This window comes from Crinia signifera, chromosome 2 (genome assembly GCF_055691185.1).
Source record: "Crinia signifera chromosome 2, ASM5569118v1, whole genome shotgun sequence".
NCBI classification, from domain to species: Eukaryota; Metazoa; Chordata; class Amphibia; order Anura; family Myobatrachidae; genus Crinia; species Crinia signifera.
The window spans coordinates 88,432,237-88,456,345 of record NC_139218.1 but is presented as its reverse complement, the minus strand read 5'-3'; the positions used below and the strand labels follow the sequence as shown (position 1 = coordinate 88,456,345).

Genomic DNA, 24,109 nt, shown 5'->3' with positions numbered 1-24,109 from the left:
CTTTTGACTGTTGATTTAGCCCATGTCGACCTAATATCCCTGTTAATCTAACCTCATGTCGATCTTCAGACATGTCGACCCTATGCATATCAACCTTCCCCTTGTCGACCTAGTGATCATATCCCCTCCAAAAGTATACTCCTTTATCAATGAATTGCATGCACCTAGCTAGCTAATTAGCTATCCTGCTAAATAATTAAAGCTAATTAACTTAATTTAAAGGCTGAACGCTGATTATATTGGTTTGTTATACAAATGTACCTATCATGTCTTCCACTTTTGTTAAATTGTATACATTTTAGTTCTTTAGCAGGCAACTTCTGTAAAAAAAAAACAAAAAACCAAAAAAAACCTTTTGCAACCACCTTTAACACAGAAAACATATATTGCAGTTGAAGCGGGGACCAGGAAGTGGGTGGTACATGACCATATTTGGAATATGTGTGTGTGGGAGGCAGTGAGTGCATTACCAACCAGAAACTATAAGGGGGCGCAATGAAGCAACACACACACACACACACTCACTAATAAACATGCATTATGGGCCAATGCTAAAAATCACGTTAGCACCTTCCGAGTACCCCCCGTAATCATTTGTAAAGCTTTCCCTTCTGGGGACCGGGTTTTTGGTCCTCAAACCGCACAAGGTCCCCACAACGTGACTGTGTAAACAGATTCCGGTCCCCAAAATGTGATAAATACCAGAACACACACACACACACACACACACACACACACACTACAGTATATACTAATACTTTATATTAGATGCTTTTCACAGCCATGTTCCAGGGCACAATACTGTATATTTAGGACAAAGGTAAAAAAAAAAAATTACCCCTTTTTCCTTGATGTAAATATTGTATAAAAAACAATTATCCTTGAAAGTGCTGTATGTATTTGGCTTCTCCCATTTAATTTCAAGTTCATTTGAATTATAGCTCAGCTGAATATTTCTTGGAGGATCTAAAATAACTTTAAAAAGGAAAGTTTATAAATATATATAGACAATTATATAAACACACACACTTTAAGAGAAAGAGAAGAAGCATGGTATTAAAACAATACAATTTAAAAAAATTGTATAGAAGCTGCGTTATATTTAAAAGTCTTTTAACTGGAGTTAAGGTGCCCATACACTGAGCCGATTTGGGACGATTCCGACGAATCGGGCCGTGAAATCGGCCCAAATTGGCTCAGTTTAATGTCCGCTCAGGTCCAATGCGTGGTCCCGTGCGTGTTGGACCCGAGCCAGTGGTCGGACATGCTAGCCGTCCGACCACCTGACCTGGCACCTCCATCCCTGTGCGGCGCGGGGTCCGGGGCCAGCTGTTGGGGGTGTCGGGGGGCGGGCAGCTCGTAGCAGAGGCAGCAGAGGCCATCCGAGCAGAGGAAGTGACTGGGAGGCTGAGCAACTGGAGCTTTTAGCAGCATTTTGCCTGGTGGCGGGATGCAGCTGCTGAATATTTCAAAATGATTGGCTGGACGTTGATTGTCTGAGACTCTCAGCCAATCAATGTCCAGCCAGTCATTTCAAAACTGGGCAAACTGGTCTGACTTGTCATTAGGACAAATCGGCCAAGTGTATGGGGGCCTTTAGATGTATTTATCTTGACAGTTTATTCACAATAACAAACTATTCAAAATTACAAATAAGTATAACATACTCTAAAGCAGGGAATCTCAACCCCAGCATTCAAATTCTCTCCAACAGGTTATGTTGGGGATAATTTGACACTTTGGGATTTATTTAATAAGATAGGAGTTCTATTGAAGATGGGATGTTGCTATGGGCAACCAATCTCATTCTATCTATTATATTCTTGAATGTGCTGAATAAGTACAAAGTAAAAGTAGAGCATAGAAGCATAGCAGACTCGTGAAAGGCTGCAATGGTCCCTATGCTAGCCTATCACTTGTCTAGATATTCTACCATCAAGAGCAATGTGACTCTGCCTTGGAAACCCTTATATCAAGAAATCCCAGGTGCTACTGACTACACCTGGGATTCTGCTACTGCTAGCAAAACCTGGTCTGGATCCTCCACATCACTTTCATGTGGGGGAATGCTGACTCTGCCACTATATATATCTATCCACTCAGCCTGGCACTCCACACTTTCTTTAAACAGCAGGTTCTGGTGTCCATCCAATATAAGTAAATGCAAATATCCAATCAGGATGTCACTCAGATGAAATAAACTCTGCAACACAGTCTTCAGCTTAGAATACTGTACAATGGAATAGAATTCCATTATTCGTCTCACAATGGAGAAATTTGCAATTGTTACAGTAAGGTTCAAAGTACAGATATGAGTAAAATAGCATAATAAGAACACACAGGATAAGAAGTCCAAACAATATAAGTCTAGAATCTAAGAACATGAAGGTCTACTACAGACCACGACAGTTGTACATTCTAATCGCAGCAGGAAGAAAAGACCTGCAGTATCTTTCCATTGAGCATCAAGGGTGAAGCAACTTATCACTGAAAGAGCTACACAGTTCCGTCAAAATATTCAGGAGTGGGTGTGATGCATTATCCAATAAGGATGTTATCTTGCTAATCATTCTTCTCTCTCCCACTGGGGCAGATGTATTAAGCTTTAACAAGCGATAAATCCAAGGGTGATAAGGAGAGATAACCATCCAGCCAATCACCTGCTAACTGCCACTTTACAGGCTGTGTTTGAAAAAAGTCAGTAAGGAGCTGATTGGCTGGACGTTTATCTCTCTTTATCACCCTTGCATTTATCTCTTGTTAAGGCTTAATACATCTGCCCCACTATCTCTACAGAATCCAAAGGCATTCCTAAAACAAAACTGGCCTTCATTACTAGTCTGTTTAGTCTCTTATTGTTGGCAATCGAAACACTGCTGCCCCAGCAGAGCACTCCATAGAATATGGGCGATGCCACTACACAATTGAAAAAGGTCTTCAGGAGCACCCCCTGCACTCCAACGCACCTCAGGGTCCCGCAGCAGATAAAGTCTGCTCTGCCCCTTCCTATACAGAGCAGCAGAATTATCAGACCAGTCCAGTTTATTGTTCAGTTGAAAACCCAGATACTTGTAAGTTCTTACGATCTGACAGCCTGATCAAATCTGTTGAAAAATATGTTCAAATCATTCAGCCACTTAAAATCCTCTCTAGTCTGTGCAAAGAGAGTTAGATTCGACTGTTATTTGGTTATGCTCAGAGTAAATACTGGCTGCTTTATTTTATTTTTACACTGCAATATAGATATCAGTTTGAAGTACAAACCCCACCCAAATCTAACTCTCTCTGCACATGTTACATCTACCCCAAGTGAACCAGAATCAGGCCTATTGACACAGTTAAGAAGTATATAGTGAACAATGGTACCTAGTGACAAAATCCTTTTTGTATATAAATATATAAAATTGAATATATAAAATTGAATATAAGATTGGTAATTAAAATAATTTAAAACAATGTATTATCAATATAACAATTAAAAATATACCTACGAATAATAGAAGTGCATAACTGTAACTAAAACTTAAGTTAAAAGGAGGTCGGCGGGGAAGGTCCTACGTGTTTCAGCCATCAGACGTCCTCAAGGGATAAAGATGGAGTGAGACAGGGGAGATATTTATATATGGTTAACTGAGAGGTAATAGTCATTGCACATATTAATATTCAAATAATCTCTAATATAGAGTAAACACATTAAGCTTTTGATCGAATATAAGGTAGAAACAACTACAAAACAATCGCCCTATTGGAAATATTATAAGTTAAAGAGGAATTGTGCCCTCTGCAGTAAACAGCGGCCATTTTCATGGAGTCCATTATTAATGGACTGTATACGGGAGCTGTATTTCTCCTCATCGGAGTTTCATGGACAAAAAGATACAATTTCGTAATTGTCGTTGAAGCCAGTATGATGCACCTTGTGCAGTTCAAAGATCCAAAACATCTCACATCTGGAAAGTCTATTCGCTAAATCTCCTCCACTTTCCACAAGTTTTACTAAATCAATAGCTTTAAAAGTAAATTCTTCGGAGTTGGAGTCAGTCATGTCAGTAAAATGTCTGGATACTGCATGGGTTTCTAATTTATTTTTAATATTTTGCGCATGTCTTCGAATCCTCAGTTTTAATGGTATTTTAGTTTTGCCAACATACAGTACTTCTTTTGACAGTTGCATTACAGTAAATAAACAACTGAGATTTGTTATGATTTGCATGTGAACCACAAGCCATAACTGCTGTTTAGAAAGGTTACGGCAAAATGTTACAATGTGGGTGTAACCCAAAGCCATGACCATTGTTTAGAATGGCCACAGCAGTTCCTACACTGACTATGTTGGCCTTCTTGAGGATGACTGGCTCCTGCGATACTAGGCTTCACCTACAATATCCATGTCTGAAGAGCCGAATTAGGTCTACCCTAACTCCGGTGCCACCATGTCTTACATGGGACAAAGCGGCAGTTATCCCTAGAGAAAGTACAAAAGGAGAAGTAACTAATAGTAACTCTAAACTACAGTAGGTAATGGAAACAAAAGGAAGCAGCCATACCACCCAAAAATGAAGTAAGTGATCTAATCACACAAAAGATCTAGTAGCAGAAACAAGGCTATAGCGACCAAGTCACAAACACAATGAAACTGGCAAGACAAAGTACAGAAAACCACACAACAGATAAACACTCCACACAGAATAACAAATAATGCCGCTAACAGGGAAAAGCCCTACGGCACCAGAACTTCGAGTGCCAATTGTGGTGCAATGCATACAGGGGCGGATCCAGGATAAAATGACAGGGGGCACCATGATAAAAGAGGGTTTAGGTGGGGGAGGGGCGGTGTTAGTAATGCCAGTGTACATGCTAAGAGAGCGGCAGAGAGAGGGTGGGAATGGGATTAAAAATAGGCCCTGGCATTTAAAGTACGCAGGCTCACCATGGCAACAAAAGTGAAGGATGCAGTTGTACGCGCGCCGAAGGCGCGCTCCAGAAAAGGGGGTGTGGCCACTCAACAAGGGGCATGTCCTTGAGTGTAGTGTACAACACTATATACAACTTCTACACATTATGCAACAAAATACTAGACCCCACTAGACTTGCCCCTACACATGATGCCAAATGGAATGAGCCAAAATTCACATAATGCCACATGGATTGAGCCGAAATTCACATAATGCCACATGGATTGAGCCAAAATTCACATAATAACACATGGATTGAGCCAAAATTCACATAATGCCAAATGGATTGAGCCAAAATTCACATAATGCCACATGGATTGTGTCAAAATTCACATAATGCCACACAGATTGAGCCAAATTCAAAAAATGCCACACGGATTGAGCCAAAATTCACATAATGCCACTAGGATTGAGCCAAAATTCACATAATGCCACATGCATTGAGCCAGAATTCACATAATGCCACACAGATTAAGCAAAAATTCCGAATACGCTTCATAAACAGGGACATTGTCCATCAAAGGCGGGCTTTAAACATTTACACCATAATATCCATTACACGTTAAGTTACATGCCATTATGTCCATTATGTATTATGCCAAACACCATAATGCCTATTAAAAATTATGCTACATAAGTGCTGCTTATCTACATGCTCATTGCCAAGGGTTCCATGCTCATTGCCAGAGGTTCCATGCTCGTTGCCATGTGGGATTACATGCTCATTGCCAAGGGAGAATACATGCTCGCGGTAAATGGGGGACAGCCGCCGCCAGGCAGAAGTGATAGCCACTGATAGTGGCAGAGCCTGGCTGTATTCAGAGCACTGCAGGTCCCGGCTATTTGAAATAATACCCCTTTCACACCAGAAAATGCATTCCCAGGTTGGCCCCCTTTACACCAGCCTAGTCCCTGCATTTTCTGGTGTGAGGGGAAGAGAAAACCACCCTCCCCCTCTTTAACCAGTTATCTCATTTAACCGGCTATATCTTCGGAACCAACTGACCCATTTACATGAGACAAGTATCATATTGATTTGAGTGGGCTTTGAATGATTTTGGTCCAGTGAAACTGAAACGTTTGGTTCCAGAGTAATCTGCCATCAAAGAACATGAACAGCCATGAAATTACATTTCAAAAATAGAAAAATCGGTTTACATGCAATATCTCTGGAATCGATTGACCGATATGGACCAGCCTGATATCATATTGAATTATTGAAGGCCCAGCGATTTGGAATTGAATGAGATCAACCACAAGCTTCTGTGATGCCAGGGAGGGAACTGGCAGCCGTCGGAACTAGGTGGGGGTCGGAATTGCCGGGTCCCATATTATCCTATGGGGAAAAAATGTTACAGCTTTGCCAGGCGATATCTTTGGTTCCCGGGGGGCTAGAGACACGGGGCTGGGCTCGTTGGAAAGCCCTGGTTCTCAGCTACAAAATGAAATGACAGGGGGGGCACGTGCCCAGGTGCCCCCCCCCCTGAATCCGCCACTGAATGCATATACATATACCCTGAGGCATGCATTACGAACAAGAGATGACACGCCAGAGAGCATGAACTAACATGAAGCAGAATAACTATAGTATATAAAGAACCAGGTTTCCAGAAGGAAAACTCAGGGACACCTGAAGGGACCAGGAGCTGATGGATGAATCTCCAGGATAACTGACACTAGCCAAGCCGGGACTGAGTGGAGCAGAGAGGAGGCAGGCTAGACAGCTAATGGAAGATGGAAGCTGGCTGCATGCACATGGAAACAGGTCTGGAACAAAAAACACCAGAGGGAACAAACTGACCTGACTGCTAGGAGCAAGAAGCTAGACACTGAAAGCTGGGGTGCCGGACGGGGTCCCGACAATCATTTACACGACGTCGGGATCCTGACTGTTAAAACACCAACAGACGGGTTCCCAATGGACACCGGCTATTCTCCCTCGTGGGGGTCCAGCGAGCCCGCAAGGGGCTTTGTTGCGCTCGCCATGATGTCTGAGTCCGGCCAGTCGGGATCCTGATGTCGGGTCTGTCGGGATCCCGACTGTCGGAACCCTATACCACACCCGGAAGCTGTGAACTGGAAGCTGTAGCTGGCATCAGGGTCTGGGTCTGCAGTGAATATAAAAGAAGCAAGCACCAATCAGTACTGATAGAAAGGCACAAGCCTCCTTAAGCATAGATTACCTGCAGGTGAGCTGCCCAAACCAGACAATGATCTGCAATAGCACAGACTAACCAGAGGAGGGCACAAGAGAGTCCCATACCAGAAACATGAGAATCCTGGAATGCTCACAGAAAATGACATGAAAATATCAAAGAGGAATGAGCCACAGCGGTGGCTCATAACAATGTTGTGTTGCAGTTCATAAAGTTTTTAATTTTGTACTCTTTAGTATTTTCCATATTACTGAAAAAATGTCTATTGATGTGAAGGTATTTAAAGATGTTACACCTTCCACACTTATAAGATCTGATGCGGTTTGGTTGCAAGCAATTATCAGTATTATTTTGTGAGAGCATACTAGGCGCCATTACATCCTTGAGATTTTTTTTAAATGATATCTGATTTGGGAGGGAGAATGTACTTAAGAATGGGAATCATGAGTGAATTTCTTATCGCACCTTCATGGCGACTATATGTGATAATGAATGCCACTTTCCTTTTATCAACTTTCTTTTTATACTGAAGGACATCCTCCCTTTTGAAATTCTTTAACCTTTTTATCACCCCCTGAAGGAAGTCTGATAGATATTCCTTCTCTTCAAACCTGTTCTTGTATAATGCAAGTTATCTATCACATTCTTTCATATTACTGCAGTTTCTTCTGATTCTGTGGAATTGGGAATATGGAATTTTGTAAGTTATTGCTCTTATAGTGGAAATAATTACGCATCACAACTTTCCCGTTCTCACAGATAAAATCAGATGTAAAAACTTAATGGACTGGCTACTCATATTTGATTTAAAAGTCAGCTTAGTGTCATTGTTGGTTAAAAAGGTCTTTTGTTACATCCCAGATTGTTAAAATATCATCAATATATATTTTGTAGAAGACAATGTGTTCTTTGTGTTCCTCAGAGTTTTAAAATAAAAGTCGGTTCCCATTTACCCATAAAAACATTAGCAAAACTTGGGGCAAAGATCCCCATCACTGTCCCACATCGCTGTAAATAAAAATTGTCAAGAAATTTAAAATAATTATGACTTAATATAAATCCATAATATCACAGATGAAATCCGTGTGGTCGGCAGTGTGACATCTTTTTTTTAAATATTTCTTACACACTGTTATGCCCTTTTCATGTTCAGTGCTGCTATATAATGATTGTATGTTAATTGTAACCCAGCAGGGCCGGCCTTAGGCATAGGCAAACTAGGCAATTGCCTAGGGCATTTGGAATGCCTAGGGGCATCAGCAGCTTCTGCTGATTAAAATGATATGCAACATGCCTATATTCTGTGTGTGAGTGAGGCTGTATCTGCATATGAAATAGTGTATTCATGGAAATTACTGTAACATAGCATTCCGTAGGCAGGTACAGCCACAGTCGCACACAAAATATATTCATGCCACATATAATTTTAATCATCGGAAGCTCCTTGTGTGTGCTGGTCATAACAATGCAAATAAGACGAATTTTCAGCAAAAAAGGCACCGAACGTTAGCAGAACTGGCCAGGAGCTGCATGGCGTATTGAGACAAGATTTATGAGGAAACATCTGTATCCAAGCAGAGGCAGAGGTCACAGTGTTAGCGGCTGTGCGAGTGCTGTCTGCGGGTGGGTTGGTTGTGCAATAGTTTTCGGGCATATGTGTGTTATGTATCAATTCATTAATAATGTGTGACATATGTGTAACAGGCATTATGTGTGTCATGAGTATAAGGGCATTAATAATGTGCAACATGTGTAATGGGCATTATGTGTGTCATGTGTATAAGGGCATTAAATAATGTGCAACATATGTGTAAGGGGCATTATGGTTATAAGGACATTAATAATGTGTGTCATGTGTAAGGGGCATTACTGTGTGGTATTATCAGGGGTGCCGAGAGAAAGGGGTAGGGGGTACAAATTACCCAGGCCAAAGTCTGATGGTAGGGCCCAGTGAGGGCCCCGGGCCCCCTCCCCTTAAGTGACAACAGCAGCTGCAGCTCATCTCCTCTGCCAGCACAGGTATAATGTGAATAATGTGAGGAGTAATGTATATAAGGTAAAGTGGTAGTACATTGTGATGTAACGTGAATAAGGGACACCATCGCATGATATAATGTGAATAAAGGGTACTTGTGTAGTTTCACGGCGCCAGCATAGCCAGAAGTAGCACATGCTGGCGCCGTTAAACGACACAAGTACCGAATAAAGTTGCACTACTGTGTGGCATAATTTGAATTGGGGGTAAAATTGTGTGGCCATGCCCCTTCCCAGCAAGAACACACCCCTGTTTGGGCTGCACACCGAATGTGTGCGCTGTTTCTATTTAAAATATTGCGGGTAGGAGCACCAAAACGATGACTGCTATGATGAGGGTTGATGGTGCTGGGAAAGGGGAGCAGGGTCAGAGGTGGAACTAGTGGCGGTTCTAGGGGGCACCAGCCAAAATCTTGCCTAGGGCGTCATTTAGGCTAGAGCCGGCTCTGTAACCCAGAAATAACTGTCTTTACACTCCTGATTACTCATCAAGTTTAGTACTGAGGTAGCGTCTTTCAGGTACAATGGTAAAACGTAAAAAAAATCGGCATATTCGGATAAGTTAGACATAAGGGAATCAATCTCGGATACTATGGGTTTCCCGGGTTGGCAGGAAAGTGACTTATGTATCTTAGGTAAGAAGTAAAAAATGGGGGTAGTGGGGTTGGATTTAATAAAAACTGAAGTTCTTCTTTGTTGATGGAATTCTTATGTAGGCCATGTCAGGGGCAAATGCAGGATTTTCAGAAGGGGGTTTCCGGAGATGGACACTTAGGTGACCCAGTATATGCCGGGTCAGTTAAAGTATTATAGATAGACCAAATGTATATAAATAATAATAATAATAATTATATATATATATATATATATACACATGCAGGGGCAGCAACAGCAATGTAGACCACTGGGCATAGCAATGTATTGGGGCCCCTACCGATCCTCCAGCGGTAGGGGTGGGGGAAGCTTTGATGTCCCCCCGGGTGGTAGGGGGTATTATATCAACCGCTCAGCATGTTGGGCCTGGATCATTAATTTCCACTAATTACCCCTTTACTGCACAGATGGTGGGAGAAGGGGGCATTGGACTGAATACATAACTTCCAGGGTGGTAGAGGATGTTTAATACGCAGAGGAGGGGTGTATAGTGGAGTGGGCTTATTATTCATAATTTTCTGGTGGGAGGACAGCTTGCTTGACTGCAGATATCTCCAGTTTCCGGAAAAAGGTTTCTTAGATTTTAATTGGAATTAAAAACTAGTTAATCCCACCTACCAAATGGTATTGGGGACTAGGGGATCAGAGTTCAGGAGGCAGAGCAATCCGCCAATGAGTATATAAAACTACATACCAGGTGTGTGGAGCTGGAGCAGTAACAGGGGCTGGCTGGCAACTTTCAGCCTGGGGGGCAAAACAAGCAAGTGGCCCATCACCATCGCCATCATTTCACCACCCTACCCTATTCCCTCTAATATGCAGCCAGGATTAAACAATCCCCCCACACACACACACACACAAACACACACAAATGCAACAGAAAAGGGGAAAGTACACGCACGTTGCAAAAATTTACACTGTAATGCCCATTACATATAACGCCACACACCATAATGCCCATTACACATAATGCCAACACTGTAATGCCCATTACACATAAAGCCATCACTGTAATGCTAATTAAACATAATGCCACACACCGTAATGCCCACTACACATAATGCCACACATCGTAATGCCCATTACACATAAAGCCATCATTGTAATGCTAATTAAACACAATGCCACACACCGTAATGCCCACTACACATAATGCCAACACCGTAATGCCCATAATACATAATGTCACACACTGTAATGCCAATTACACATAATGCCCATTACACATAAAGCCATCACTGTAATGCTAATTAAACATAATACCACACACCGTAATGCCCATTACACATAAAGCCATCGTTGTAATGCTAATTAAACATAATGCCACACACCGTAATGCCCACTACACATAAAGCCATCGTTGTAATGCTAATTAAACATAATGCCACACACCGTAATGCCCACTACACATAATGCCAACACCGTAATGCCCACTACACATAATGTCACACACCGTAATGCCAATTACACATAATGCCCATTACACATAAAGCCATCACTGTAATGCTAATTAAACATAATGCCACACACCGTAATGCCCACTACACATAATGCCAACACCGTAATGCCCATTGCACATAAAGCCATCACTGTAATGCTAATTAAACATAATGTCACATACCGTAATGCCCACTACACATAATGCCAACACAGTAATGCTCATTACACATAATGCTAACACCGTAATGCCCATTACACATAATGCCAACACCCTAATGCCCATTACACATAATGCCAACACCCTAATGCCCATAAAACATAATGCCACATGCTATGAAGCCCATCACACATAATGCCAATACCGTAATGTCCATTACACATAATAATGGCAATTACATATTATACCATATAACTGCTTCTTACCTACATGTTCATTGTCAGAAGTATATGACTTGTTGCCAGGGGTTACATTCTTTTTGGCAGGTGTTTCCATGGGGATTTTTTGGCAGGGGGGGGCCAGGGTACATGCACATCACCAAGGGGTTCTATTTAAATAGCGCGCCAGCGCTACCCGAATCCGCACTTCCGGGTAGCGCTGGCCACGCTGTTGTCTTCTAACAGACACTAGAGGTATGGCAGTACCTCTAGTGTCGGTATCCTATAAGGCGGCGGCCATTTTTGGAGAGGCCGTCGCCTTACATTTCTGCGGCCAGGAGGAAGCCGGGGATGCTGGAGTGCAACACGGAGGTGGAAGGCAGCTGCAGAGGTGACGGCTGGGTTGCGGCAGCGTGTGCAAGATGCACACAGCGGCCCAGGATGCACCTAGTCACACCAGCCTGGGGGGCATGTGTCACCCTGCCCTCCCCAGCCCAGCCCGCCCCTGAGCAGTAACCAGCTGCTGGAAGGCTGATATGTATGGTTTTGTGAATAGTAGAGACAAGCTACTAAGGTGCATCAAAGGGGGAGAGTCCCAGTATTTGGAATATACCCTCAGAAAAACTCTCAATCAGACAGAACCTGAAATATATGACTGGGAAGAGCAATTACCAGGCTTGGATGGGGACCACTGCTTTGAAGTCAGATATCTCTGGTTTCCAAGGGCCGATTTTTAAAATTCTTGTACCCATGGAAAGAGGGGACCCTCAGCTTTCAGCCAAGGGTCCTTAGACTCCTGGGGGGGGTTCTGTGTACTCAGAAACCCCCCATGCGTGCGCTACTGCATGTAGAAGCAACATCTTCAATTATTTTATAAATTTCTCTTTCGGGTCTGATCTCAGTTTCTCGTAGGGTTTGTTGTCTCCTAGGAGTCTCAAGGCTTCATTAGTGCAATTGTCACAGGGCAGTGTGTGCATATATATATATATATATATATATATATATATATATATGAGGGGAAAATAAGCGGCACTTGGAGGCTGGAGAGACTGGTGAATCAATCTGGAATTTTATTCCATGTGCAATGGGAAAACGTTTCGGAGCTCGGGGGCTCCGTCGTCAGTTCAAGGAAAGCACAAAAAAATAGTACAAACATAGTGATATATATAGGAGACTTACCCGCCCCCTGTGAGGCCCGTCCGTGTTCTCCTGTAGCGGCTTCCAGGTTGGCGCTGTCTCTGTGACGCTGCGGGCGCAACTCCGATGGTTGCGTCCGGCTCCGTCATCGATGCGCGCTGCCGGCTCATGGATCACGTGGGGCGGCTGTGCGCTGTGAGGGAAAATAAAGTTATTAATTATTATTATTTTCCCTCACAGCGCACAGCCGCCCCACGTGATCCATGAGCCGGCAGCCGGGAGCGCACATCGATGACGGAGCCGGACGCAACCATCACGACCATCGGAGTTGCGCCCGCAGCATCACAGAGACGGCGCCAACCCGGAAGCCGCTACAGGAGAACACGGACGGGCCTCACATGGGGCGGGTAAGTCTCCTATATATATCACTATGTTTGTACTATTTTTTTGTGCTTTCCTTGAACTGACGACGGAGCCCCCGAGCTCCGAAACGTTTTCCCATTGCACATGGAATAAAATTCCAGATTGATTCACCAGTCTCTCCAGCCTCCGAGTGCCGCTTATTTTCCCCTCTACATACATCTTGAGGACCCTTCCCCTCCTGTGAGAGAGCAAGTACCCACGGGCATCCACCTTTAAGTCCTGAGTGCCGGCCTCTCCTGGGACTATATATATATATATATATATATATATATATATATATATATATATATATATATATATATAGAGAATCCAGCTGGGGGGCGGCACTCAAAATAAAATAGACAAGGCAGTCAAATGGTCATGAAACAAAGTGTATTCGCGCCAAGCGCTTTCGGGGAGAATCCCCGTCCTCAGGGCATAGATATATTGGATATATGCTTTTTCTTGTATGTATTCGGGATGAAATATGGTGAAAAATCTTGAGGTTCCAAGTCTTTGAAAGCTAAAGAAACCTTTATGAGTGGACTGCCCGACAAACAAGTGTGAGTTGGGGTACGCCCACCTTTTCATTCTATACATACGAATAAATTAATTAAGGGTGAGTGAGACAATATTTTTATATATTGTACACACTTTACCCACCCCTTGTTTAAGAAAACATCTGTACAATTCCTGATATATGGTACATTTGATTTTTTCCGAGATAAATTGGGAACATACCACGGCAACACACGAGGAAAAGAACGTGTGAAGATACCTTGATGAGGTTGACATCACCCATATTTCTGTGAGTTGGGGTACGCCCACATTTCAAATTCAAAGATACCTTTATATATGTATCACTTCCACACTCTTGATGAGTGAGGTATGTTAATTTAGCTCCTCACACATTATTTATACACGTGGTGTACGACAAATCTACACAAATTGTATTTCTTTTCTCCCCCCTTTGGAGTTTATGTAAGAAGTTATACCTTCTTCAAGCAATTATAGACACGACACTAAAGAAACCTTGATGTGCGTCACACCAACTTACTCTAACGTGAGTTTGGTACGCTTATCTTGAATTTATTCACTTAATCTTTACCCAACACAGTAATAATTGAAATCCACGAACACAAGAAGTAATTTTTTATTTTATTTTATTTATTTCATTTTTCTTCATCACGAACACCAATCGATGTTTGAAATGGACACACTGGACCAGATCCGAACAGTATTAAGAAATACTATGCAAGATAAGGAGGACTTTACTCCACCATACCTCTAAGTATTCTCCTGTTGCGCCGTATTGTACATCAGTCCCAATTTTTTTCTTGTATGAGTGGTTAACAATAGCCCCGCAGCCCCCCCGGTGCCCACACCCTCTCAGCGCATCCCCGCCACCGTGGGCAGGGGCGTAACTAGCGTGAGGCAACCCCCGCGGCCGCTTGGGGGAGCGGGGGCAGCGGGGGCGCCTACACCCTCATACCCCACGGTGCAGTGCAGGGACTGGGTCGGGACGCGCTGTCAGTCAGCGGCGCCGGCAGCAGGAACTCTCTCTCCCCTCTGACGGCAGCTAAGCTCCGAGTGTCATAGAGACAGGCTGCCGCTGGCTGCAGATAGAGGGAGCTAGTGTGCAGATCCTCTAAGCTCCAGCCTCCAGCGTGTCCTGTCCTGTACGAGAGAAGGAAGGCCTGCCCTGGAATCTTGTGGCCAGCAGCTGAGTAGGTACTAGGTAGTGGTACACTTTGCTGAAGTTTGAGGGAGTGGGGGAGGACTCGGAGGTGGTATGTTTGTGTGTATATGCTGTGTGTGTGCTTGTATGCATGTGTGTATGTATTCTATGTGTGTGTGTGTGACTGTGTACATGCTGTGTTTATGTATTCTGTGTGTATGTTTGCTATGTGTGTCTTCTGTACATGCTGTGTATCTTTTTTGTGTGTATGCTATGTGTTTGAAGTTATGCTGTGCTTGTGTGTGTGTGTGTGTGTGTGTGTATCTGATGTGTGTGTGTGTATCTATGTTATGTTGGTGTCTGTACATGGTGTGAGTATGCTATGTATGTGTGTGTGTGAATGTATGCTATGTGTGTGAATGTATGCTATGTGTGTGAATGTGTGCTATGTGTGTGAATGTGTGTGAATGTGTGCTATGTGTGTGAATGTGTGCTATGTGTGTGAATGTGTGCTATGTGTGTGTGTGTGTGTGAATGTGTGCTGTGTGTGTGAATGTGTGCTATGTGTGTGAATGCCCCTGCTCTCCCCTCAGACCATTTGCACTACTAGCAGTAATGGAAGCTGAAGCTGCAGTCATAGATATATTTACACAGCAGCTACAGTTAGTAAAGAGTAGACACAGCAGAAACTGTATGTAGTGGGAATAAAGGGGGGGGGGGGGACTTGTGTGCAGGGTGTGCATCATGTAAGGAGTGAATAAGATATTGTAGGTATAATGGCTAAGAGGGGTGGGAAATGGAATGTCATAAAATTCTGATGACAAATGATTGGCAAGGAGGAATTGTGCTAACATTATGATGAAAAATGTGAATGGTGGGAGGTGGGGGCATGTTATTAAAAATATGGACAGGTAACACAAATATCATGAGAAGGGGGCATGTGAAGAAAAATTTGAATGGTGGGGGCAATTGAGGATAATTGTGATGGGCAGGGGAGACATGTGAAGAAAAATGTGGGAATAGGGAAATTAAATGAAAAATGTAGTAGTGGGCAGTGAAGGAAAATTGAATAGGCAGGGTGTGTGCATGGATGAGAAGTTGATGAGCATGCAAGAATTTCAATATATTTTGTAAGGTCTTTGGTACTTTCTACAGATGGGCAATGGAGCCTGCCTCCGGTCCCCGCCGCCCTCAAACCCCCCACCCCGAGCGTCCCCCTAACCCTGCCCATCTCCCTGAAGCGGAGAGGGGCAGGGACATGCAGCGTCCCCGCCGAGAGACTGGGACGTGCGCGCGTGTGAAACGCACGCGCGTCCCAGTTCAGTGTAGCCCCTGCCACCAGCGCTCGCCAGCGGGGAGGGTCTGGCGAGCCCCGGCCAAGGATGTCAGGGGCTCCATCTGTATATCCATGCCATTCCTTTCTTTACCTCTGCCACAATCTACATTTGTCCCTCTAGGCACCCCTCTCGTCCTTCCTCATCTGTACATCTGCTACCTCCTCATCCTCATGTGGGCCTGCGCCTCCTCCATCCATGGCTGGTGGCTGCCATTAAAAGTGACCAACAGAAACAAGAATTATGGCAGGTAAGCACAATTTACACACACACACACATTATAATATATATATATATATATATATATACATACATACATACATATACATATATATATATATATATATATATATATACACACACACACACGCACGTGAGATGTGTCGTTACACATTGTGTCATACTGTGAAAGGGGGTCCTAAGGTAAGTCGCCTATAGTGTAGGTGCACTATTTGGGGGGGGGGGGGGGGGCGCCAGAAAGTTTTTTGGCAGGGGGGAGCAAAATTTCTAGTTACGCCACTGACCGTGGGGGCTGCGGGACTATAGTTACGCCACTGCCTAACATGGCCCACCTCCTCTTGGGACTATGGTGTACTTTTTACAGTGCATTGCCATTATTAATCTGGTACATTATCCTCATGGATGCTCTGTACTATTTACTACTAGTCTTAAGGCATGTCAGATGACAGGCGAAAGTTTATGCTTATGCAATTCTCAAAGGTTTTGTAAAGTTAAAAATGTTATTCATTTAATGGACCTTTATAGGCCTTTAACCCTTTGGCGATATGCCCGGAAATATTTCAGGCTGAGCTGCGCTGCAAAAGCAGGATCTTCAGAGAAATTTCTGTTCATGGCACTGTAAAGAAAGTGAAGGTGAACCACTGGGGCACCACAATCCCCCCGGTCACTGATCTGGGCCGCTCGGGGAGGATCAGGGCTACTCATGGAGGATCAAGGCTGCTCAGGGAGGTTCAGTCGCATTTGGCCATTCATGTGTTTGAGCATCCAAACACAGGAATGCCCAAACAGTTGAACGGCTGAGCTCCCAAACACCCAGGTGCTCCACAGCCCCCCCAAGCAAGCCCGAACTTCTCCAAGTGGCTGCAAACAGCCAAAACTGGCAGCAGCCCCAGAGGAGAAGGGGTTGCTGCAGAATGCAATTTTGTTGTATTCAGTGCTGTAGAGGGGGGGAAGGGGGGGGGAGCGAGTACTTTTACACAGTCCGGGATTGTTGGAGTGGCCCGGGTCCTGCTGCCCTCTCCCTGTTGCAAAGACCAAGCAGTGGGAGTAAAGAGCAGTTACTTCCGCAGCAGCACAGCCTCTCTCCCTGCTCAGCACACACTGTTCAGCACCGTGTGCTGAGCACAGGAAAAGGCAGCAGCAGTCAGTGCACCGGTACACAGCCTGCAGCCACACACAACATGGACCCTTTTGACAGTACCCTTAAGGGGTGGTCCGATTAAACCCATCTTCAAACTTAGATTGCCCCTTAAGATGATAAGGTAGTGTGCAAAGTTTGAAGACCATTAGTTAAAGCATTCGAGAGTTATTGTGGAACATCCATACACACACACACACACAAATATAATTCAATTACAGTTATGTATATATGTCAACCTTATATGGATGAAGCCACTTAACCAGGAGAGAGCCCACCACTCAGTGTCCAGCAGGGGCATAAGGGGCCTAATGTTGAATGATGTTATAGGGGCCCTAGCTTAGGGATATAGTCAGGGCCCTCTTAACGGCATTGTGGGCTCTAGAAAATGCAATCCACTGTGTAGGGGCTACTATGGAAAAAACTCATAACTTCCTGCAGTGTCTCAACATCTGCTATCAGCCATCGAACAATTACCAGGCTTACAGCAATTAACTGTTTTTCTGTAGGCTGGCAGAGAATGTCTCCTGGCAGCTCTGACATTGCGTAATTCACAACCAAAGCAGCTGGGCAGCAATCTCTACTAACCTCACAAAAAAACCCAGAGCATCAGCAAACCTATGCTTGATGGCCCCTACAGTTGTGGGCCCTAGGACAGCTGCCTAGTAAGCCCAAGCGTTAAGATGGACCTGGGTGTAGTTTGGGCCCCCTGATATACATACTGTATATGTATCAAGGGGCAGAGACTATGCTCACTATAATGATTAGCTAAACCTCTTTGGCAGCTGGCCACACCCCCTCTAGAAACTCACCACACCCCTAAACTAGGGCCCATATCACAACATGCACTGCATTTACTGCTAGGCCCTTTATGCCTCAGCCTGACACTGAGTGGTGGGCTCTCTCCCGGTTAAGTGGCTTCATCCATATAACTAAGGCTCTAAGGTGAAGTACCAACAGTGACCACTAGAGGCCACTTGACAGATCACTCCTTTTGTGTACTAAAATATTTCATAACAGAAAGTTAAAGCAATTTTTCTAGAGACACTGATCTGTTTCAAACTTGCTGGATATGGAGAGATGGGGCTGTGAAGACAGATTGGAGGAAGGAGCAGATAGGGACTGGGGGTGGGGTGGAGAGTGGGCTAAAAATGGTCACAGCTCAAAGTAAAATTAAAAACTGAGACCAAATATAGAAACGTCCAACCTGGAGATAGTTCTGCGCAACTTTAGTCCGTTTTAAAGAGCTGCTAGTGGGTGGATCTATACCCGCATAACCGACCTCCTCATGACGGTGAAAGATAAATATAAAAAGATTTGTGTCAAAAGACACTTTAGGGACAGATCCTCACACCGTTAGGTATTATCATACTAGCGCTGGTTTGAGGATCCGTCTCTAAAGTGTCTTTTGACACAACCCTTTTTGTAAAATTAAAAACAGTCACAGCTCAAAGTGAAAGTACATTGCAGAAGTATTCATTTTGACGGGCTTTTAACTAGTAAATAATAAACACTTAAATTAAAAACATGTATTACCATAATCTATAGGTTTAAAGTGTGTATCCGTGAACTGTACTGAAGTTTGGTTGCTTGATCCCACCAATTGTATATAAACTTTTTGTTTAAAATTAATGTGTTCACAATTCAAAATACATCCCACTTGTCTCCCATAGGAATCCTTTCTGTAGTTCTGGCACTTTAAATCCACAGCTCTCTGTCTAATACAAAAACAAGTGAACAGTTATTTATTAAATGTACAGTTGTGCTCATAAGTTTACATACCCTAGCAGAATTTGTGATTTTCTGGCCATTTATTGTCAAACAACTGTTTACTCTTTTTAAATCATAATGACAACAGAAACTACCCAAATTACCCTGATCAAAAGTTTACAAACCCTGGAGATTTTGGCCTCATAACATGCACACATGTTGACACAAATGGGTTTAAATGGCTATTAAAGGTAACCATCCTCACCTGTGATCTATTTGCTTGTGATCAGTGTGTGTGTATAAAAGATCAGTGAGTTTCTGGTCTCCTGAAAGACCCTTGCATCTTTCATCCAGTGCTGCACTGACATGTCTGGATTCTGAGTCATGGGGAAAGCAAACAAATTGTCAAAGGATCTGCGGGAAAAGGTAATTGAACTGTATAAAACAGGAAAGGGCTATAAAAAGATATCCAAGCAATTGAGAATGCCAATCAGTAGTGTTCAAACTCTAATTAAGAAGTGGAGAATGAGGGATTCTGTGGAAACCAAATCACGTTCAGGTAGACCAACAAAAATCTCAGCCACAACTGGCAGGAGAATTTTTTGGGATGCAAAGAAAAATCCACAAATAACCAGCTGAAATACAGGACTCTCTGAAAAAAAAGTGGTGTGGTTGTTTCAAGATGCACAATAAGGATGCATTTGAAGAAAAATGGTCTGCAGGGTCGAGTCACCAGAAGAAAGCCATTACTATGCAAATGCCACAAAGTATCCTGCTTACAATACTCCAAACATTTCTGAGTGAAGCATTATTGAAATTTCTGAGTGAAGCATTATTGATACTGAGTGAATATTTAGTTGCTAATAAAGGATATTGCCTTAATAGTTGAGCCACATACACTTGTTAAGTGTTAATTGGATGGCATTATCATCAAAAAATTGAATGCCCGATATATTGAACACTTAATGTTGGAGATACACTACCATAAGAATTTTGTGCAATATTTGGATTGAGCTAAGCTATTAATAATGATAAATTGTCCTCTTAATTATTTAAGCTAATTGCCATAAGTAGGGGCTTCGTTCCAGTACCTTCAGTGTGGGTTTAATGTATGTGAGTCTTGTCTTGTGATATATGTAATTGTGAATATACCCTATTTGTATCTCCCCCCCTCCTTTTTTTGTTCCTATAGCCAGTTAAGTTTAATACTTTATGGGTAATATAGGAAATTTTTCTAATTGAATAAATAAAGGTTATATTTTAAAGATACTTCAACACATCCATCTTCACCCATTTAGTGCCCCCAACAAAAGTCTTCTTTGTGTACTTCCAATACTCCAAACATCACAGAGACAAACCTTCAAAACTTCTGTCATTTGGAGTGATGAGACCAAAATTAAACTTTTTGGCCACAACCATAAATGTTACAATTGGAGAGTCAACAAGGCATATGCTGAAAGGTACACCATTCCTACTGTGAAACAAGGAGGTGGATCGCTGATGTTTTGGGGATGTGTAAGCTACAAGGCACTGGAAACTTGGTCAAAATTGATGGCAAGATGAATGCAGCATGAAAATACTGGAGGAAAATTTGCACTCATTAGCCCGGAAGCTGCACATGGGACGTACTTGGATGTTCCAACATGACAATGATTCAAAACACAAGGCCTGTCATTGGCTACAGCAGAATAAAGTGAAGGTTCTGGAGTGGTCTTCTCAGTCTCCTGACCTCAATATCATTGAGCCCCTCTGGGGAGATCTCAAACGTGCAGTTCATGCAAGACAGCCCAAGAATTTACAGGAACTGGAGGCTTTTTGCCAAGAAGAATGGGCAGCTTTACCATCTGAGAAAATAAAGAGCCTCATCCACAACTACTACAAAAGACTGTCATTCATGTTAAAGAGGGAAATACACAATATTAAGAACTGGGGTATGTAAACTTTTGATCAGGGTCATTTGGGTAGTTTCTGTTGTCATTATGATGAAAAAAGTGAAAAAGAGTACACAGTTGTTTGACAATAATTGGCTTCACCCAACTACTAACCATGAGTGAAAGAAAAGTTTGTGAGTTATCATTCATATTCTCTGACAAATGGCCAGAAAATCACAAATTCTGCTAGTTACAGTAGTAGTACGTTTATTTATAAGGCGCCGCAAAGTGTCCGCAGCGCCATACATAGCAAACAAAAAACAAATTACAAGGTAACGTACAGGGTGTGTTGAAAAATACAGTATAAATAGGGGTATAGCTGGTAGAACTAAAATCAGCATCAGTTCAGAAGTAGGTGTCAACTTACAGTATGTAAACTTATGAGCACAACTGTATACTATAAAGTACAACACAGTGGCAATGAACTGGTCTCAGTTTCTAGTAGAACTGAATTCCAACTATAACACACTGTTGTGTAGAAATGTAAGTACAGTAGTTTACGGACAATGTAAGATCGTTATTACCTGACATCCATAGAATATTGAGTATCTGCTGGTGCTTCTTTGCCCACACTCCACGAACAGTCCATTAAAGACACATTATAAACCATACAGGATATGTTCTCAGCAGCAGTATTATTTCCCCCTTATAAACAAACAAAAATGTTGACAAACATAAAAAAAAAATAGGTACTGTGAGATGAGCAATATTCCAAAATGGAGATCTGTATAAATCAGAGTAATATCTTGATATGATACAGGTGCATTCTTTAACTGGTGTACTCTGCCTATGTAACACTGACAGCACAACCTTCCCCATTGGTATTCAGATGATAGGTCGATAGTGTCTAGATAGACAATCACAATGGCGTATTTATAATGGATGCAATGTGCACGGTGCACACGGCCCCTGACTCCCAGAGGGCCCACACCACACACTGCACTCATTGTTTAATACTTGCCTCCCCGGAGTCCGGTGTTGAAGGCAGCAGCGCTGCCAGAATCACTGATGGCCACCGCACATGCGCTGTTGAGTCTGAGCACTATAATGTTGATTGACACAAGATTGACATTGACAACAAGGTCGATCCAAGCATAAGGGCCCTTATTCTGCTTTGAACGGCCGGAGCCGCATATGCGGCTCCGACCGCGCAGGCGAATCCCCGCCTTCCATACGGATCGCCACGGCCGTCCGTACGCGGACATGTGGCGGTCCGCATGAAAATGGCGGGGGATACGCCTCCACCATCTTGGAGCAGCCCCCTGCATTCGATGGTCACCGACCATCGAAGGCAGGGCCGCACGCTCCACCAGCTCCCGCACCCATAGACCTCACGGACACTTGTCTGTGTGAAAGCATGTATGGGGGCGGGCAGCTGACATCCGGCGATGTCAGATGCCCGCCCCCAACATATGCGTCACAGCCTCATTACCATGCGTACGCCCCGCGTTTGCATGGGAACGCCCATGAAACGCGGGGCGTATGCATAGGGAAATGAGGCTAAGTAGCCCCTCACGCCCCTATCCACCCCCTTTGCGGCGTTAAAAAAAATTGTGCGGTGATTTCGCCTGCACATGCGCAGAGTGCCCTCTGCACATGCGCAGAGCGAAAACATCGGCGGAACGGCCGCATGCGGCCGTTACCGCTTAGAACAGAATAAGGGCCAAGGTTAGCATTGCAATGAATCAACACATGAAAAGGTAGACAGTTTTTTCTAATTTTTGGGATGTGTGGCGGTAGTAGAGTTATAGTGTGTACACACGGGCCGATATGGCTTCCGATGTTGCCGATATAGTGAACATCGGAAGCCATATCGGAAACATATCCCATACTAATTGTGTGATTTAAGTGGGCTTGCGAGCCCGATGCGCGCTCCCGCCTAAGTGAAAGTCGGCGCTCACATAGTGAGGGCAGCCAAGACTTTCTAGTGTTAATCGCAAGGTGATCTTATGCATCGCAAGCACCTTCCAATACGCATGCATTACGATCACCTTGCGATGTCCCGGGACCTGCCACTCACCCGCCCGCGCCTTATTGTATCCAGTCCCGGCGGCAAAAGAAGAAGGAGGTGTCATCTGCTGCTGCGTCTCTGCTGCGTGGTGCTGGTGTGCGGAGCGGAGCATCTGAACTGGTGAGTAGTTAGCTCTCCCACTGTCCACCAATGTGTAGGGGAGAGAACCTACCTCTGTGCTGCTGGTCAGGGGGAGTAGGGCAGAAATGCTAATGGTTCTGGCGGGGGGGGGGGGGGGGGGCGGCTGTACTATCTGTCATGGGGTTAGGGGCTAGAAGGCTGGCACTGGTTTCTGGAGGCACCTATGGGGGAGCTATTGTCCGCTTATTAGCTGGTCACTGGGGCATATTTATTTCCAGCATCATCACAAGTCCCCCCGTGGCATCATCCATACCCAGTCGACCCCCCCCCCCCCCCGGATCATCCATCCCCAGCCATCATTCCCCCCCAGTCATCACCCCCCCCCAGCATCATCCATCCCCAGCCGTCGCCCCCTCCCCTGCATCATCCAGCCCCATCCCCAGCCGTCACCCCCCCTCGCATCATCCATCCCCAGCCGTTGCCCCCCCCCCATCATCCAGGCCCAGCTGATGGACAGATGGATGGAGACCTACCTACAGGGTCAAGATAGGTAAGTTTCAGTCCCCCTCCCGTGGCATCATCCATACCCAGTCGACACCCTCACCCCCCCCCCCCTTTATCACCAGTCATCATCCAGGCCCAGCTGATGGACGGATGGATGAAGACCTACCTACAGGGTCAAGATAGGTAAGTTTCAGTCCCCCTCCCGTGGCATCATCCATACCCAGTCGACACCCTCACCCCCCCCCCCCTTCATCACCAGTCATCATCCAGGCCCAGCTGATGGACGGATGGATGGAGACCTACCTACAGGGTCAAGATAGGTACGTTTC

General features: G+C 44.1%; 1 protein-coding gene across 4 annotated transcripts in view; it reads right to left on the bottom strand.

The window, feature by feature from the left end:
- The window catches only part of CSF2RA (colony stimulating factor 2 receptor subunit alpha), a 210,865-nt gene that overhangs the window by 46,163 nt on the left and 140,593 nt on the right, over positions 1–24,109 (bottom strand). For all 4 annotated transcript variants that reach the window (XM_083172531.1, XM_083172533.1, XM_083172530.1 and 1 more), the window contains 3 exons: positions 21,709–21,829; positions 19,080–19,261; positions 839–975 (listed from right to left, as the gene is read on the bottom strand). In XM_083172531.1, coding sequence (XP_083028657.1) covers positions 839–975; positions 19,080–19,261; positions 21,709–21,829 — 440 coding nt within the window. The remainder of the gene's footprint in view (positions 1–838; positions 976–19,079; positions 19,262–21,708; positions 21,830–24,109) is intronic.